Raw genomic sequence first — 16,253 nt, 5'->3', positions numbered from 1 at the left:
TCGATATGCCAAGGTTGTGGATTTCATCCCCTGTCAGGACACATTAAAGAATCAACCAATGAATGCATAAATAAGTGGAACAAATCAATATCTTTTTATTTTCTCTCTCTAAAATCAATAAATAAAATTTTTTAAAAAAAGAAGAAGGAGAGAGGAAACTGCCTCTGAAGGATTCCTGGTCATCAGATTTCTCCCCAGGGGAAGGACCCAGCCTAGTCTGCAACCTCCCGCAGCTGCCGGTTCTGGGCTTGGAGCTCCTGGTTCTGAGCGGCCAGGTTGATGGTGTCTTGCAGAATGCCAGCCAGCAGGTGGCGGTGCTGCTGCTCTGTGGTCTTGGTCTGTTCCTCCCACAGCCCCCGCCAGGCTCGGAACACCTGTGCCCAGATTCAGAGATGTCTGTCAGCCATCCTTGTCACCCACCCAAAGCCTGTCCCTACTGACCTGTAACAGATGGCAAGTCTGAGCTCGAGTGGCCTGCACGTGCAGGTCATAGAGGGCTACCAGGTCCTGCTCCGCAGTGTCCCGCTCTGCCTGAAGAGCCTCCAGCTGGAGTCTCAGCGCTGCCTGCTCCCGGTGCCACCTCTGGCTCGCCGTGGAGGCCTTAAGGGATAACATAGTCAGCCCTTTGTATCCACAGCCCGCTCATGGATTCAACCAACCACAGACTGAAAAATACATTTTGTAGATGTTACACTATTGTGTAGCATTGCTGATGTGTGCTCTGTAGTCTGGCCCACCACGGTGGCTGCATGTCTGAATTGAACATGTACAAACTATTTTTTCTTTTCACTATTCCCTGAGCAATATAATATATCAACTACTTACATAACATTTACATTATATCAGGTATTACAAGTAATCTAGAGATGGTTTAAAGTATGCAGGAGGATGTGGGAAGGTTTCATGCAAATACTGTGCCATTTTATACAGGGACTTGAGCATCTGTGAATTTTGGCGTCCATGGGGGTCCTAGACCCAATCTTCCCCGGATACCAAGGGACAGCTTTCCTGAGTGCCACCTGTGTACCCACTCTGTTCTGCATGCTTCAAGTGTATGATCTCATTTTACCTAATGTCGACCCTATGAGGTAGCTGCCATTTTGCAGATCTGGAAACTGGATCGGAGGAGCAACCTAACAAGCCCAAATTCCCACGGCCAGTGAGGGGCAGAGCTGCGATGACATGCCTTTCAAGGGCTCACCATCATCCTCAGGGTAAAGCCCAACTGCAGAGGCAGGGCATGTGCTGATCTCTTCAGCTCTGCCTCTGACCACGCACCTGCTAGGCTCCAGCCAGATGGACAGTTTGCACGACCCAGAACTCATGGTGCCAGTGCTCGCCTCTGGACCTTTGTCCGTATATTATTGTCCTCGCTTGGAAGGTGTGTTTCTCCACCCCACCCTCCAAACCCCATGCACATAAGTTTTGTCCTTTAATTTGTTCAGACAAGTTCTGTGTACTGAATGCCTCTGTGTGGTGAGTGCAGACTGCCCCTCTGGGGCTCAGAGTCCAGTTGGTCTCTCTGGCTGGTTCATTTGTCCTTTACTTCTCAGCTTGGATGCCATCTTCTCTGGTCCACTCCAGCCTGGGTCAGGTGCACCTCTTTGTTCCCACAAGCCCCTTGCTCCCCCATCACAGTGCTTAGCACCAAGAATTGCCTCATCTACCCCCGACAGAGCTGTGAGGGCCAGGGGAGAAGGTATGGCCCAGTCTGACACTGGATCTCAGCACCCCAGCACAGTGCCTGGCCCAACCAGAAGGAGCTAAAGTCCCCTACATGACCCTCCTTACCTCTTCTCCTGCCACCAGGCCTTTGACCTCGTCACCTGCCTCCTCCTGATCCAAATGCTTCAGTTCCTCTTGGATCCAAAGTTGGTGTTGTTCTCGCAGTCTCTTCCTCCGGGCCTGGGCCAGGAGGAACTGCAGGGCCACATCTGGGGCCTGTCGGGCCTAGGTGGCATCAGTCCGGGCTCAGCCAGGAGCCCAGGAATGTACACAGCACTGGGACATAGGGGCCAACATTTCCAACAGAATCCCATTACCAGGGCTGCTGCCAGAACTACCACCCGGAACTAACTGGCCTGACAGAGCATGTAGTCTGGACAAAGACCTGGAGGCCATGGAGGGGACAGGAACAGTATTGGCTCTGCCAATAGATGCCAGGAAGGCCCTAAGAATCGCATACTCCTGATCCAGCCCCATAGGAATACCGGGCCTTCCCACGCCCCTCCCTTAGGGATCCAGTAAGCCTTTAGGTCCTTTATTTGCCAGAAGTTCCTTATCTCTCCCCGTTGTGGGGCAGGGTAAGCCAGAGACATATTAACTCTGCAACTTTTCACTCCCCCAACAGCCTCCCACTGCTCTGGGTACATGGGGTACCTGCTCCTCAGAGTCCCTGAGAGGATGCTTTTGGTGGAGCCCAGGTCCTAGAGATGCTGCTCTTCCTGCCACTGGCGGAGAATGCAATTAAGCAGGTCAATGGTGAAGACCCCCAGCTCCGCCCACCTTGGGGTTCTCCCTGACCCACCTTGGGGTTCTCCCTGGAGGCCTGGACTTGCTTCTGAATTTATCGCCTGCTGAGGAGATATTAGGAGAGGGAAGTCCACGTGCTTCCTCCCAGGACAGTGTGTGCTAAGCCCAGGGCTTTGAAATCAAACAGATCAGGCCCCAGCGCCTCCTTTTCTTAGCTGTATGACCTCTGGCAGGTGGCTAGTCTTTGAGTCTTCATTTTTCCTCATCTATAACATGGAGCTGATTAAAGTTATAGAGAGTATGGAATGGGCTATGGCACCCAAAGCACTGCACTGCCCAGTAAATGGGAGCTTACAGGCCTAATTTCCAAGGCCCAGGGCTGTAAAAACAAGTTGCAAGTGTTGTGAAAAGGGAAACACCAGGAGAAGCTAGGCAGGGGCAGCCTTCCAGCCACCCTGCGGCAAATCATGAAAAACTACCCTCTTCCACACAAGGGTGGGTGTGCACCCTGAGAGAATAGAAGAGTGCCACTTTGAGTCTAAGGACTTGGGCGTTTGCACCTCTGTGGACTTGATTATCCCTGTGTCCCTGGGATACTCAGTTCCCTTCTCTGAGCCTCAGTTTGCTCACATGAAAAGTGGGAGCAGACCTGGCCCTGTGGCTAAGCTGTTTGTAGCATTGTCCTGTGCACCAAAAGGTTGTGGGTTTGATCCCCAGTGAGGGTACATACCTAGGTTGTGGGTTGAATGCCAGGTTTGTTGCATATGGGAGGCAACAAATCAATGTTGCTCTGTCTCTTTCTTTCTCTCTTTTTCCCTCCCTCTCTCTCTCCCTCCCTTCCTTCCTCTCTCTCTAAATTCAGTAAACATATCCTCGAGTGAGGACTAAACAAAAAAGAAAAGTGGGAGCAGCCCTGGCTGGTATGACTCAGTGGATTGAGTGCCAGCCTGAGAAGCACCGGGTCACCGGTTTGATTCCCAGTCAGGGCACATGCCTGGCTTGCGGGCCAGGTCCCCAGTAGGGGGTGCTGGAGAAGCAACCACACATTGATGTTTTTCTCCCTCTCTTTCTCCCTCCCTTCTCCTCTAAAAATAAATAAACAAATTTTTAATAAAAGAAAAGTGGGAGCTATGTTGTCCTCCTGGCTTGAAATACTTCTGTGGCTTCCTTTGGACTGTCAAGATAAAGTCCAAACATCTCAATAGGTTTACAGAGCCCTCTGTGACCTGGCCTCGGCTTCCCTCTCCAACCCTTCCTCTCTCCGGACTCTCTTCCTCGAACTCTATTCTCCAACAAATTAAGCTGCTTACAGTCACACAAAGAGATCAAGCACTCACTTACTTCTGAGACTTTCCTTGTTATTTTCTCTGCCTAAATGTTCTTCATTCATTGCTGGCCACCTCTGCCAGGAATCAACTTCCCCTGAAGTCTTCTTTCCCTTTCTTGCCAAGACTAACTTAGATGTCTCATAGAACCTCGAGTTGATAAGCCCTCTAAATTAGCACTGGTATGATGCTGTAATTGTTTCTCTCCAGCAGATTGTAACCTGCACGAGGACAGGGATTTCCTAGGGCCTACATTGCACAGTGCCCAGCACATAGTGAGTGGTCAATAAATGTTTCGGTATCAATAAATTAATGAGTAAAGGAAGGGCCCCCTGGGAGTGCTCTGCAAACAGAGGAAGGAAGGCAGACCACAATGGGGCTCCTAAGAGGTTGGATAAAAAGACCTACCTGTGGTTCTGGTTGCACCTCAGCTCTGACCCCCTTGGGCAAGCGGCTGCCTGGGTGCTGGCTCCAGGATTTCACCACCTATGGAGAGACGGTTCAAGGTGGGCTCTGGCCACTGCTGACCCAGGGACCCTCAGGGCTTACCTAGCTCACCTGCAACTCCCGCAGTGCCCTGCCCAGCTGGCTGAGCCCACTGTCTGCCAGCGGGGCCCCAAGGAGGCCTGAACGCAGGCTTTTCAGGCCAGCCCTGCGGGCTCGGGCCTCTTCTGCTGCATCCCACAGGATGGGCTTCACCTGTCTTACCCGCATCCTCCTTCCCGCGGCCCCCAGCAGAGCAGCCTGGAGCAAGCTCAGGGAGCTGCCTGGTAAAAGGAGACTCAAAGTGAATCACTTCTTCCTCTGGACTCCAAAACATACTGCCTATGACTCCTTCAATTTTTATTAACAGTACTATTCATAAAAACAGTGAATGCCTACCAGGCTTTTTTACATGTGCCGACGTCCCTGTGCTGAGGCTTTCTCTGGGTGCCTCTTTTTGTCCACACAACTTTGCAGTGAGGCAGCAACTCTAAAAGTTTTGTCCTGCTTCCCCCCACAGTTTCCAGATGAGGCACCGTAGGCTCAGAGAGAGCAAGCAACTTCTCCGGGACGGGCAGAGCTGAGAGCCCAGGTCTGCCTGTGCCCTTAATCAGGACACCAAACTGGCCTGTAAACACGTGTCTGCTTTATCCCTGAGGGTGTGAACTATCCCAACTGATCTTCCATGGTCCCCAGGGCCTGGCCCAGGGGGAGGGCTGGGAATGCATTCACCAAATGAATGTGTGTTTGTTGATTTTAGAGGCAGGAGGCCAACGTTTGTTGTTTTTTTTTTAATGGGTGTGTGAATATAGGCAAGTTTACCTTTCCTTCTTTGATCCTCCCTTTCCTAGTAAATTAGAGCTGCTTCATGGGGTTTAGTAAGAACCAAAGGTATTAGTGTAAAAATGCTTGGTAAACTGTTGAAGGCCTCTGAAGGGTGAGGGGTTGTTTTTACTATTGGCCCTGCCTCTCCAGACTTCCACGGCGGCCGCCCACCCTGGGACCTTGCTGAATCCTGGCCCTTTCAGGGAGTCAGGATCTCTCTGGGCTGGGGTTGGGGCTGTGGCTGGTAAGGAGAGAGGGTGGAGCAGACCTAAGACCAGATCCCAGAGCTTCCTAAAGAACCCCACACTCCCCGCTCCCCGGGGTGACCCCCAGGCCACCTTGAGGGTCTAGGCGAAGAAGAATGCCATTGTAGTTGTTTCCTTCCAGGAGCCAGGAGACAATCCAGGGCAGAGAGCCCTCCACCTGCTCATCAGCAGCCTTACCAGCCAACACCTGCAGCAGGGGGCAGTCTCTGCCAGAGGGAAGGAGGAAGAAGCTTGTCCACTGGTGGACGGGGAAAGAAACTGTCCCAGATCTTGCTCTGATGGAAAGTTTGACCATTTCCTGTCACCTTTGTGCACGCTCAGACAGATTGGCGACCTTGTGCAGATTTTTATTTTATCATTATTTAATTACGCAAATCACATATTCTCATAATAAAAAATGTGAATTGTCTACTGACTATGCTCGTGTATCTAGAATATACAGAACTCTTGCACTTCAATAAAAAAAAAAGACAACACCCCAGTGTTAGAATGGCAAAGCAAGGGGACATCAACAAAAATGGCAGAGTAGGGAACTCTGGGGATCTGTCTCTCCCCAGAAACGTCTGGCAAAAATGGCCAGAATCAGCCTTGCTAGAACTCTGGGAGGTAGTTGAAGGTTTATAGGAACCACGTGCATGCTTGTCCGGGAGAAAGGCAGCTTTGACAGGGTAAGAAATCTCTGCGACATTGTCACTTCCCCTATCCGCAGTCTCCTCCCAGCACAGAGGTGTCTGGTAGAGAACAGTCCAAGTTGCTGGCCTGGGCACCTGGTCGTGGAGGGAGCAGAGCAGATCTTGTTCCCAAGGAACTGTGTTTGTTTTGACTGATCGGGGTTTTCCTAAAGGACCGACTGAAGGGGCGTCCCTTACTTAACTTTTCTTGGAACCCTTTCAGGGCAGAGTAGCTATACCAGAGGACATAAAACACTGAAAACATTGTTTTAAAAACATAACCTTCCCTGCCCCCAAAACACTGAAAGACAAAAGAACAAGCAAAAATAACAATTGGACCCTGGCCAACGTGGCTCAGTTGGGTGGCACGTAGTCCCATAAATCAAAATGTCATGGGTTCAATTCCCGGTCAGGACACATGCCTGGGTTTCAGGTTTGGTGCCCAGTCGGGGCATGTACAAGAGGAAAGTTTCTCTCTTACATTGATGTTTCTTACCTTCTCTCTCTCCTTCCCTTCCCTTCTCTCTAAAAGCAATGAAAAGATAACAGTTGCTGTAAGCAATAGATATATGGAAAGATTCAAGGGAAAAGTTGGGGAGTAAGATTTGGGGGAAATAAGGACTTTGAAAAGTTCCCTTGTATACTGGGGAACCTAGAAAGCCAAGCGCGTGCCCAGGGCAGGATGCTCTCTCAGAAAAGCCCTGAGAAGGCTCAGCAGCAGGGAGGCTAATGCAGAACTGTGAACGGCCTGGCTAACTATAAGGGGTGACCCAACACAGAGCCAAATCTGTAGAAATCTGGGGAATTTTTCTTTTCTTGTCCTCCTTCCCATCCTTCTCCTCCTTGCCTCCTCCTCCCCTTTCTTCCCTGTTCTTTCTCTTTCTCCCTTTTTAAAGTGGTGTGTGTGTGTCCCAGGAGTTTAAGGAATGCTATGTCAGGTCACTGGCTAGCTGCTAAGAGTAGAATGGAGACTTCAGGGACCACAAAGAATGCAGTCCTTGAGGAAGTTGTTCGGAAAGGTCACTAAGCAAACAGAAGGCTTCGTTGAAGAGCAAGCCACAGCGCAAACCCTGGACACAGGGGTGGGTCTGGCTTTCAGAGTTTCGGCATCGCTATATCCAAAAATTCGGAGCACCACGGGGAATGGGGGAGACTTAAGACACCGATACAATAAATACAGACTTTACAAAAAATACTCAGATTGGCCAGTCTCCAACCAGAAAAAAAGGATGAGGCATGCAAATAAACCAGAAAGTATGGCTCATTCATAGGGAAAAGAACAGACACTGAATTCACTAGACAAAGACTCGTGGGTTTTAAAAAAGATTTCATTTATTTATTTATTTTTAGAGAGAGGGAAATGGAGGGAGAAAGAGAGGGAGAGAAACATCAATGTGTGGTTGCCTCTTGCACACTCCCTACTGGGGACCTGGCCTGCAACCCAGGCATGTGCCCTGACTAGGAATCAAACTGATAAGCCTTTGGTTCAGAGGCCGGTGCTCAATCCACTGAGCCACCAGTCAGGACTAGACAAAGATTCTAATTCAACTATCTTAAATATGCTCAGGAAATGAAAGAAATCACTAAAATGATATCTTAATGAATAGAGAATATCAAAAGTAGGATAGAAATTTTTCTTTTAAGTAGAAATTCTAGACCTGAAAAACACTGCAACTGAAATTAAAAATCCACCAGAGGGAAGATTTGAGCAGGTGCAAGAAAGAATCCCATCCAACTTAACTGTAGGTCAAATAAAATTATCCAGCCTGAGGAGCAGAAAGAAAAAAGAATGAAGGAAAATGAGACTCGGGGACCTGTAGGGTGCCCTCAGGTCTACAAAGACATGCCTAATGGGAGCCCCGAGGGAGAAGAGAGACAGAAAGGGGCAGAAAGAATGTTTAAAGAACTATTGCTCAAAGTTTTCCCAAATTTAATGAAAGACATGATGAATCTATACACCCAAGAAGCTCAAAAAATTCCAAAGAGGATAAACTCCAAGATACCCGTACCTAGACACTTTATAATCAGACTGTCAAAAGCCAAAGTCAGAGACAGTCTTGAAAACAGCAAGAGAGAAGCAACTTGTTATGCTCAAGGGATCCTCAGTAAGATTAAAAACAAATTTCTCAGCAAAAACTATGGAGGCCAGAAGGCAGTAAGAAGACGTATTTAAAGTGCTGAATGAAAAAATACCTGTCAACTAAGAATTCTATATCTGGCAAAACTACCCTTCAAAAATGTAGGAGAAATTAAGGTATTCCCAGATAAGCAAAAGCTGAAGAAGTTTATTGCTAGTAGACCTGCCTCATGAGAAGTGCTAAGGGAGTCCTCCAGCCTCTTGGAGGTGAGGAAGGAGAAGACTCAGATGCTGCCCTGGCCCTCGACATCCGTATTGCAGTCACCCGCCCCCAACTCACCCATTCCCCAAGCTGTCAGACTTACGGGGCTCCCGGGAGTTGCAGGATCCTCAAGGCCCCTCGCCATACACTCTGAGTCCCAGGACCCTTAGGAGGGGCAGGCCCTGGGCGGGACATAGTGATAGTAAGCAGAGAGCAGGCCCTGTGGAGGAGAGGCTAGGATCAGGCCAAATGCCTATAAGGTGAGTGGTGACAGGAGGTACCCTCTTGTTCTCACCTGCCTTCACCCGCTGTGGCCTGCAAGTACAGTTCTGAGGCAGCTCTTGAGTCGGACACCTCCATTTCAGTGGCATTTTCCACCACCCTGGAGGGAGAAGAGGCTGAGCTCAGCTCTTAGGCACCAGAGTTCCCCAGAACCTCTGCCTGGGGAGCCCTTGGGACCCCCAAGAGCCTCTAAGAATCATCCCCAAGGCTCCAAGCTCAGTATATCCCCTGAAATCCTCTCATTTTTACCACCTTATTTTTTTTCTGCCCTGTCGTCTGCCCAGGGAGGCAAACAGGGTAGTCGGGATTGCTCCCATTTTACAAATGGAGCAACTGAAGTTCTGCTCAGTGAGATGCTGGAATCACCCAGGATGGTGATGATCAAGTTGAAGGGGTGTAGTGCATGGGTGAGAGGAGTGAGAAGTCTGGGGTTGTGGGATGGCGGAAAGGGGTGAGAAGGAGTCCCGAGAGCCCAAGCGCAGAGCTCCCCTCCTCTGGGCTGGCAGTGTGGAGAAACTTCCAAGGGCCTCGTCTGGGATGTCAGCCCTGCCTTAGGAGAAATATCCTTGGATTCTGCCAGGCCCTGGACACTCACAAGCCTAGAGGGGCCACTTCCAGCACTGACAGTTCCTCTGCCCTTGAAGACAGCAGGTCCCGCGTCCTCCCACTGGGGCTGAGCTGGGATCACACAAACACAACACCTGTTACACACCAAGCCTTTTCCCAGCGTTCAGCTCACGCAATCCTTATGCTGGAGCCCCGTTGGGCCAAACAAGGCACCAACGTTCAGCTATTTCAGGCAGGAGAAAGCAGACCCCAGAAAGGCAAGCCCCCACTGGAGAGCAGCAGAATGGAGCTGGACCTTTTCCGGCTGCCCTCCAGCCTCAGGCTCTTTCTGGAGCCTCGCCACGGCCTTGGCTCCCCAGGTCTCCCTTTCCTCCAGGGTCTCACCTGCACCAGGCTAAGAGTGCTAAACACCGGATCAGAGCCCCCAGGAGGCAGAGCTTCCTCAAACAGCATCTGCAGCAGCTAAAGTGGAAAAAAAGTGGTGGCGGGGGGGGGTGGGCGTCAATGGGGATTGAGAAATGAATTGACTAAGGGATTGATGCAGAAATGTCTTTCAACATTTCCCGAGGGTGACACCTGTGCTGTGTGCTGTGCTTGGTGTTGGGAAAATAGTGTCTGGGACACAACTAAGCCCAGACCTCACAGTTCACTGGAACCTAGACAAGCGGGCAGACGTTTTTAGTGGGACCTGCCGTTTGCTAGGGCGGGGGCCCGTGACAAGGTTCTGAGGAGGGCTATTTTGATTTGGGGGCATTTGGGTGAAATCCTATTAAACAAAACTTTCAAGTTTATTATCATTATTTGTATTCTCAAGGACAGTGAAAATAATATCTCCCTGGATATTTGATCTTTACACGCCACCCTTCCCTGACCTTCATCCCATCAGCCCCAGCCTCCTACTTTCTCTGACCTGTCAACTGCTGAATAAACTGACCCTGGCCAAACATCCTGGATTGGTCGCCGGGCTCGATAAGGGCCCCATGGAGGGGTACACGTATGGTGGGGAAAGGAAGGTTCGTGAAGGCCTCCTAGAGGAGGCAACACCTGAGCCTCATGATACCTGTAGCCGGTGGCTCCTCTGGGACTTACCCGAGGCACGAGGTGGGGCGCCTCTCTTTCTCGACCCCGAAGCAGCAGGGCCACGCTGTATCCTCGGCCCACAGAGCCCAGGGCGGGCTGGACTTGTGCTAGCAGCTCCAGCTCTGCCTCCTGCAAAGAGACACAGACACAGCCCCCTGCCCCAGGTGCCCTGACCCAGCCTGGCAGAGGGCTCCGGAAGCACTCAGCACCCCATAATCCAGGAGCCTGAGGGCTCCCGTCCTCCTCCCATCAACCTATCAGACCCCTTTACCTGAGCAGCCTCGGAGCCCAGGACTCTGTCGAAGGTGATGCATTGTTCCTGTGGGCAGGGCTGGGGTCAGCAGAGTCGCTCCCGTCTTCCCCTGCCCAACCCACACTTCATCCCATCTCCACCTGCATCTCCAGAGGCCCCGGCTGAAGCAGGCGGAGGCTGTTGGGCCCCTCCAGAAGGAGCGTGGGGTGCCAGGTTTCCTCGGGGCCTAAGAAAGGTAGACTTTGTGTCAACTGTAACGAGGGAGACCCAGCTCCCAGGACTGCTGAGTCCTGCCCTCAACCTTGGCCTCAGTTTCCCATCCTGAGATGGCTTAGCCCTCTCTTCTCCCAAGAGGCTCTCCCAAGCTGCACTACCTCCGTGAGTGAGTGCGTGCGGTTCCTTACCTGCTTCTCTGCGCCGCTCCAATTCCACCACCACGGTGAACATGGCCCGTAGGTTGTCAGTAAGGGCCACAGGGGCTGAACTGCCTTGGCCCAAACCAGCCCCTGCGCTCACCGCCTCTCCATACCCCACGGCTGCATGCCTCTCGGATTCCCCTCAATAATTCATCTCGGATATGAGGATCTCTGGGCGGGGCCTCTAAATAATAACTTATCAAAGGATGTGACAGTTCCCTCTTTTCTGAATTAGAACACTGCATGGGATTCTTCTTTTTTTCTTCTTAGGAAAAAAGTTCGACATATCTGACCGAGTAGAGAATTACATAATGAACCTCCAAGCCCCCAGCGTCAGCAATTGTCAACTTACGGCCCGTCTTGTTCCCTCTGTCCCCTCCCACCCCTGAGGGATTCTTTTGAAGGAAATCCCAGATACCCTTTTATTTCACCCATAGCTATTTCAGTACATATTTATGAAAAGGTGACCACCCCTTTAAAAAAGAACAGCTTTATTGAAATGTAATTCATATATCATTCACCCATTTAAAGTATACATTCCAATGGTCTTTGGTATGTTTGCAGATACATGTAATTATCGCCACAGTTCATTTTAGAACATTTCCATCACTTTAGGAAGAAACTTGGTTCTCTTTTCTATCACCTCCTTGACTGCAGCACCCCAAGTCCACCCCTACTCACTCATGCTTCTGTCTCTATAAATTTGCCTGTTCTGAGCATTTTGTATAAATGGACTCGTGGAACATGTGATCTTTCTGTAACAGACTTCTTGCGGTTGGCACGAGGTTTTCAAGGTCCCTCCAGGTTATAGCATTGCATCAGCGCTTCCTTCCTCTCTATGGCTGAAAAACGTTCCACATAGGGATGAAATGACTTCTGTCACCAACTGCCCAGAGTTTGGCCACACTCCACAGCCAAGAGCACAGTCCTTCACAAGAGTGCCCTTCCTTCAGACACTGGCCTCAAGCTCAGGGACCCTCAGTCCTCCCTCCCTCTGACCAGTTTTCTATGCTTTCAGGTGTTCCCACTAGTCCACAGGTTCCATAATTCACTAGAGCAGCTTGCAGAACTGAGGAGAGCATCGTGCTCACGGTATCTGACACCACCTGGATGTCCTACATTTCCATCCGGTTCTGACACCACCTGGGGTTACTGCCAGATCCCACAAGTTGAAGTGCAAGGTCCTCAACAAAACTGCCCTTACTTCAGATGCCGGCCACAAATGGGGTCACCAGCTACTTGCTCTACTGTCTGACTTGGCTACAGATTCGGGGGTTCCCACAGTGGCCCCTCAGTTTCAATAATCCACCAGAATGCTTCGCAGAACTCAGGAAAGTATTCTAATTATGATTACCTTTTTATTACAGAGGATACAAATGACCAATCCGATGAAGAGGTACATAGGACAAAGTCTGGAACGGTTTTGAGCGCAGGAGCTCCTGTCCCCATGGGTGGGGGTGGGGGTGACACCCTCCTGGTACACCAGTATGTTCGTCAACTAGGAAGCTCCTTGAGCCTCATTGTCCAGAATTTTTTAAGAGATTTTATTTATTTATTTTTAGAGAGGGAAGGGAGGGAGAAAGAGAGAGAGAGGGAGAGAGAGAGAGAGAGAGAGAGAGAGAGAGAGACATCAATGTGCAGTTGCTGGGGGCTGTGGCCTGCAACCCAGCCATGTACCCTGACTAGGAACCAAACCTGCGATGCTTTGGTTCTCAGCCTGTGCTCAATCCACTGAGCTATGCCATCCAGGGCCAGAATTTTTTTTAAAGTGAGATCTCATTATGTAGGCACGGTTGATTGAAAATCAAGGGCTGTGTGACTGAGCTCAACTCCATTCCTCTAACCACACGGCTGGTTTTCTGGCCAGCAGCCTCCCCCATCCTAAAGCTAGCCAGGGGCCCTGCCAGCACAACAGAGATAGAGCAATAGCGACAGCGCTGATATTTTTGACATTTGGAGGAATCAGGGACAGGTAGGCACGGGAGGCTTTTGCTCAATTTCCTCATGCACGTGACTGTCAACATCAGTATTATAATCTTACCAACAATGCCAGTGTTGTAGTATAGCTTACTGTGTAGATGTAATATAAAAAATGAGAGTAATTAGTCTAGTTCATCCTTATATTTTATGACAAAAATGACTGTCACAGCAAAGTCATCCATGTCTGCAGTCTTCCACTCAGTTTTGTCAGGTTCCAAAAGCAAGAGTGGTCTCTGCAACATATGGCTTCAAACTTTCAGACATTCGTCATAACTGACCTAAGAAACAATGTCGTCTTTTGTTCCAAGCCTCTTTCAAAATGTTGGTGCAATATTGGATTTTCCTCATTGCATAATCCTCTTACTCATTCCTTTACCCTCAGCTACTCTTCCTGTTTTTCTCCATTCACACCCAACATTTTCCACCTCTGGAAGGGGTGTAAGGTTTGACCACAGTGCTGGTCTGGACTGCTGGCAACAATACTAGTCAACTAAGTGCCTCTCCCTCCATCCATTCCCCCTCATAAAGAATAGGATTACACAGATACAGGACTAACGGGCTCTCTAGACCACCAGGCAACACAGCAGCATTCACTGTCAACGCCAGTTTTGCTGGATGGGTTGAAAGCACAGTATACCTTATCATGCCCTTCGGAATTCTGACATAAATGTGTAAAGGCATGGTTATAGTTTCTTGCTTAGGGATCATCCTGCTTCTAGTGCCTTCAGATGCATTTCTGGTCCTAGGGAAGAAAAAATAGTTGCGGTGATAAGGGGAAGAATATTATAGCCCTACCAGCATCCCCCCGCACTCCCTGTTCCACAGACCCCCGAGGACAGTGGACAAATCTCTCTAGTAGGCCTCCGTCTTAGCCCCTTCATGCTGAGTGTGAAATACCATCAGGAAAGCATGTAAGTAAGCCCTTCATGACTTTATTTGCTCCCCTCCTCTGCATTTTAGACAACAGAGGTTTCGATTGGTCATTCTAATGATCTATTAAACCATTACTCTGAGGATGATATACAACATAACATGTCCATTTGATGTGGTATCTCCCAGCCGACTGTTGGACACTATGAGCTGTGAAATGTGGCTCTTGGTCTCAAGAAAGGGAGATTGGTGGCCCAAATTGGCACAGTATTTTTTGTTCCAATCACCTATTAGTGTCTTGAACATTTGCCACTACAACCAGGAATGAAAATTCCAGTTCCTGTCAGGACCCACTTATAGCCCCCAGGGCTCCCGGCATGAGATCAATGTAACCCATTTTCTGGGTATGTGCAGGGCCTTCCCTGTGTGGAGTCTTCCCAGAGCCACTTGTAGTCTGTTTTTCTTGGCAGACAGAACAGTTCTTGTTGGCATTTTGCACCTCAGAGGGTGCCAGAGGAACTTGTCTAGATCCAGCCCATCCCTGCATTGCTGCAGCAGCCCTGTGACTGCTCATTTTATGGCCCCACTGAGCGTGAGGGAGGATACTGGGAAATGCACTCACTACTTCCAACCACCTTCCAGTCCTAAAAGGTTGTTCTTCTGGTCATTGACATGCCCTACTTTAATGAATCCTTCAAAGTTCCATAGCGGCTTCCATAGGTTTATGTTCCATATGGGCACCCATTTTACTGTTTGTTTCAATCCTCACTGGAGGAGGATATGTTCATTTATGATGGGAGAGAGAGACAGAGAGGGACAGAGAGAAACATGGATGTGAGAGAGAAACATTGATCAGTTGCCTTCATTATGCGCCCCTACCACGGACCGAACCTGCAACCTAGGTACGTACCTGGACAAGGGATCGAACCCACAACATTTCTGATGTATGGACAACCCTCCAACCAACTGAGCCACACAGCCAGGACTGGGCATCCCTTTAGTAGGCAAGTTTTCCATTGCCCTTCTACCCGACCATATGGTCAGGCCATTTCTTACTGATTTATGCCACTATTTTTCATGAGTCAGTAAAAACCCAAACACAGGGGCCAACAGCCTGCATTTCAGTCTGTTGAGCTGATTTTTCACCTCCTTCAGTCAGAGTGGCAGCCTTACAAACAAGATGCTGTATGTTCGTTCACCTTGGAACTGCCATCATACACCGAGTAGCTCTTTGCTGGTCAACAGAGAGCAGCTTACAGGAGACTGTGCAGGCGGGGATAGAATCTGGCAGCTCCTGGGACAAAAAGTATACCTTCTGAGGAATATGATACACAAACAATTTCCATTTTATTGTGGAACTCTTCTGGGCACTGCTCTACCTGTTAGAGAACTTCTCTGACATAACCCAAGATATTATGGGCATTTCATGTTTAACATTATTTTCTGGCCAAGACCCACAAGTCCCCTGCCATCCAGCCACCAGGCCATCTGTCCCATAGTTACTGCTGGCATGAGCTCCATGGCATGAGCTCCTTCAACAAAGGGCCCTCATACAGGCTTTTGGCCAAGGTCAAGACCAGCTCCTGCCCAAATATGACCCTCAGAAGGAGGCAGAACTTCACAGCATCAAGTACTTGGAAAAGCAGGAGTGGAACTTTGATGACATTACCGTGAAGGTGGGCCAGTGAGTCATCAGGCTTCAGTGGGCATCAAAAAGTGTGCCAGCCAGCCAGGCATGATGGCATATGGCACGAGAAGACATCTGTATGACCCTAATAACCATATCCTGCCAGCCTTGGACCACTCAACCATCAGCCTCTAAAGGTGTGCCAGCCAGGTGGGCATGATGGCTCCTGGGGTTTGGTGGCACATCTGTGACACCAAGCTGGGGACCAACAAGTATGACAACTCCTCCATGTCTCTGCAGATGGGCTATAGGCAGGGCACCAACCAGAGTGACTACATCTTTGCCTTGGGGCGACAGGTATATGACCTCAAGTACTGCCCACAAGGTCCAGTGACTGATGGGGCTCCAGGGTCAGCAGGCATCCAAGCCCAAGGAAGGCCCCGGAGTACCCCTACCATCAAGAGGGGGTAGGCTACTGAGGACCCCCTTGTGGGCTGTCTCCACATATCATTGCCAAATCTGGGATTTAGGGTCTTTCTGTCTCTTCATCTTGTTTTTCTATGTGTTCAAGTGCTTCCAACTGAGGGTCTGTGAAGGCCAGATCCAGATGCTTGTGGGGTGGGGGTCTCTGCCAGGGCACATCCTGGAGGTAAATTTCCCAGCAGACTTTGGGTCAAGCTGTGGAAGGAAGAAGAAACCTGTGTAGGGAGGAGAACTGGCCCCAGATGGCTTCCAGTTGCTTCTGCCCCTCTTCTCCTTTTTCTGCTGACCACTTGGTTGTTTCTTTCTCTCTTTTT

The 16,253-nt window shown here is 49.8% G+C and overlaps 1 protein-coding gene and 1 pseudogene across 1 annotated transcript; one reads left to right on the top strand and one right to left on the bottom strand.

The window, feature by feature from the left end:
- Positions 1 to 212: 212 nt before the first annotated feature.
- Positions 213 to 11,010, bottom strand: LOC123812789. The gene is made up of 14 exons (XM_045829662.1): positions 10,968 to 11,010; positions 10,582 to 10,672; positions 10,320 to 10,452; positions 9,615 to 9,692; positions 9,259 to 9,341; positions 8,677 to 8,763; positions 5,444 to 5,577; positions 4,356 to 4,564; positions 4,206 to 4,283; positions 3,122 to 3,155; positions 2,380 to 2,450; positions 1,792 to 1,950; positions 442 to 600; positions 213 to 374 (listed from the first exon to the last, which is right to left on the bottom strand). Exons 1-14 carry the CDS (start codon positions 11,008 to 11,010, stop codon positions 213 to 215), a joined length of 1,521 nt encoding a protein of 506 aa, XP_045685618.1.
- On the top strand, positions 11,009 to 15,935 carry LOC123812782 (annotated as a pseudogene).
- The last annotated feature ends 318 nt before the right edge of the window (positions 15,936 to 16,253 follow it).

This window comes from Phyllostomus hastatus, unplaced genomic scaffold (genome assembly GCF_019186645.2).
Source record: "Phyllostomus hastatus isolate PE091 unplaced genomic scaffold, TTU_PhHast_1.1 phas_contig_150, whole genome shotgun sequence".
NCBI lineage: Eukaryota > Metazoa > Chordata > Mammalia > Chiroptera > Phyllostomidae > Phyllostomus > Phyllostomus hastatus.
Note: the sequence above shows the minus strand (reverse complement) of the source record. Positions and strands in the feature narration are given on the sequence as shown.